We start from the raw sequence: 2953 nt of genomic DNA, 5'->3' as shown, positions 1-2953 counted from the left end.
CACTGTACCACACACACCTACACACTGTACCACACACACCTACACACTGTACCACACACACCTACACACTGTACCACACACACACCTACACACTGTACCACACACACACCTACACACTGTACCACACACACACCTACACCACACACACCTAAACACTGTACCACGCACACATACACACTGTACCACACACACACACATCTACACACTGTACCACACACACACACACTGTACCACACACACCTACACACTGTACCACACACACCTACACACTGTACCACACACACCTACACACTGTACCACACACACCTACACACTGTACCACACACACCTACAGCTCCTAAAGCATAATCAGGCTACAGCCGTTGAGTATTTTATTATGTGAAGCACGAAATGGTCTTAGAAACATCTGGACTCTTTGTTTGTAGATATCTACTAAACTAAAGTAAATAAAGAGAGTAGGCCTGTTATACTGAGTGATATATATTATACACACTGCTCTGCTTTCTGCACGGACCTCACAGCTGTTCTTTCTGGAAACATCGCGACACGATGAAAGCAGTAATAATATCCAGGGGATGCATGCAGAGCTGTGATTGGCTGAGATAAGTCCGGCCGTGCGTCACGTCTCCACCGTTCCCGGAAATGCATCCGCGGAGGAGCCGTGGCAGTCCCAGTGTCTCCTCGGTTAGAGCCTCCTCCAGAGAGCCTCCTCGACGCTCGATCCTCGGTCCTCGAAGTGCATTTAGAGAAATGAGATGTCCTTCAAAATGGCGCGCTGAAGTCCATTTCCGTGTCACTACCGGAGGACGGAGGAGTCGAGGAGGGGAAATGAGAGAATTGAGAAACCTCTAGTGTTTTCTGCAGAGTAATGGATCCTTTTCTCTGGATGTTTCAGGGGGGGGGCGGGCCTCCTGGACCCAGCGGACCTCAGGGCCTCCAGGGCTGTCCTGGAGTCAGAGGACAGAAGGTATGAATATTATATTAATTTTGCCTTTTTATTTTATTTGATCTTTTATTTTCTAAATGTTTAATCATATTTTAATTTATTTTACCTTTTTATTATTTTTGTATATGTTTATTTCATTCATATCTTTTTAGGTTAATAGACCGACATGACACATTAGTACCTATTTCACCTGTATTTCACACCTGTTACAGTATTATTACACCTATATTACAAATATATAATTAAGCAATAGCTCACGACAGGCCGTGGTATATGCTCATTATATCACAGCTAAGGGGCGTGGTTCGGCCCGACGCGAAGCTGACTTGTTGTGAAAAGTAACTTACAATTCTACCCGTGGTATACGCACAGTATATCACGGCTAAGAACCAATCAGATTGCTTGATTTGACTTGTCCGTTTTATAACAGTATTTTTACACCGATATGACACTGTTACTACACACATTTCACACATGGACAGAGCCTGTCAGATGAGTGTTTCCCAGGACACAGAAATGAAAAAGATGTGTGTGTTGTGTTTGTGTCTGCAGGGCTACCGAAGCGTCTCCGGGAACCGCGTGAGTGTCTGGAGCAAAACGTTTAGAGGAGATTAAAGAAGAGTTGAAACTGCATTTTCTAAAAGTGTTAGGAGAAACATAAATATTTGAGTTCTGGTAGTTCATAAAGAGGAAAGCGCTGAGACGCTGGTTCTGATCCAACAGGGCGGAGACGGAGACGACGGACTGGACGGAGTCTGTGGAGAACAGGTACAGCGTCAGCAACAAAACACGAGTCACTGTAAAGAAAGTCATCACATAAACTGGCACCACTTTACAATAACCCTTATAAAGGATTCATAAAGGATTCATAATTAGGTTATTAATTAGGTTGTAAGCACTTTATTAATCATCAAGAACCATTTATAAACCGGTTCTAGTTCTCATAGTTTTCATACATCGACACAGGCTCACTATTTGGCAAGATGACTAAGCCTTATGTTGGCTACCTAGCTTACTTTGTCTTCTTCATCAGTCAGCATCCTTGGTATCTGTTGCTCACTGAGTGGATTCCCCCCTTCCATCTTGATGTTTCTTGGCATCTCTTTCTGACCATCTATTTACGAGTTACTAACATTTATAACTGCCAAAAGGGATCCTTGTAAAGTGTGAAACAATTCACCATTTATTAATGAGTTACTACCATTTCAAATAACAGCCCCTACACACGGCGGCGTGCGTTGCCGCTTCAACGCTTCTGCCCATTCACTTTGAATGGGGTGACGTCACGATTCGCCGAACTGCATTCTGGGAGCAAAGCGTAGCTTCTCTCGCGGTGCTCGCTGCAAAAGTAGAGCAATGTTCTACTTTTGCGTCCAAGCTCTAGCCAATCAAACCGCGTGCTTGTGTGTCTGGGGCAGGATATTCATGTGATTGGTTGTTGGTCGAGTTTCAGCCCCCCCCCAACAACGCACGCCGCCGTGTGTAGGGGCCGTAAGGCTTAGCAGTACAGATACATGCGGGCTCACTATTTGGCAGGCAACCGGTCACAGTTGCCCTGTTTATCTCATGTCTTATAAAAGCTTATTCATGATTTATAAAGTGCTCACAACCTAATTAATAAATAAATTACAAACTATTCGTAAACCGTTTATACGGGTAGTCTTATTGTAAAGTGGTACCCATAAACCTAACGATAAAAATATGCATTATTATTATTATTGAAAATAAATATAATAATACATTTTTGTTTATTTGGTTAATTTGTGTCAGTTTATTATTATTATTATTATTATTATTATTATTATTATTATTATGTGTGTTTGTGGTTCTGTGTCTGCAGGGACTGGAAGGATCAGATGGAGCTCAAGGAGAAAGAGGAGACTCAGGAAACCCAGTAATATATTTATATATATATATATATATGATATCAGGGGTTTTTCTAGAAAGATATAGTTTGAGTACTGTGATAAAGATATAGTTTGAGTACTGTGATAAAGATATAGTTTG

General features: G+C 42.0%; 1 protein-coding gene across 1 annotated transcript; it reads left to right on the top strand.

Moving 5' to 3' along the window:
• Nucleotides 1-762: 762 nt before the first annotated feature.
• Nucleotides 763-2840, top strand: LOC104947897 (collagen alpha-1(XIX) chain-like; the record flags this gene model as incomplete). Its single annotated transcript, XM_010774009.1, has 4 exons — nt 763-967; nt 1499-1525; nt 1670-1714; nt 2787-2840. Coding segments are annotated over exons 1-4 (225 nt in total), but the record flags the coding sequence as incomplete, so codon positions are not given.
• Between the last annotated feature and the right edge of the window lie 113 nt (nt 2841-2953).

This window comes from Notothenia coriiceps, unplaced genomic scaffold (genome assembly GCF_000735185.1).
Source record: "Notothenia coriiceps isolate Sejong01 unplaced genomic scaffold, NC01 NC01_scaffold00013348, whole genome shotgun sequence".
In the NCBI taxonomy this organism is placed as follows: Eukaryota; Metazoa; Chordata; class Actinopteri; order Perciformes; family Nototheniidae; genus Notothenia; species Notothenia coriiceps.
This window is presented reverse-complemented; position numbering and strand designations above follow the sequence as displayed.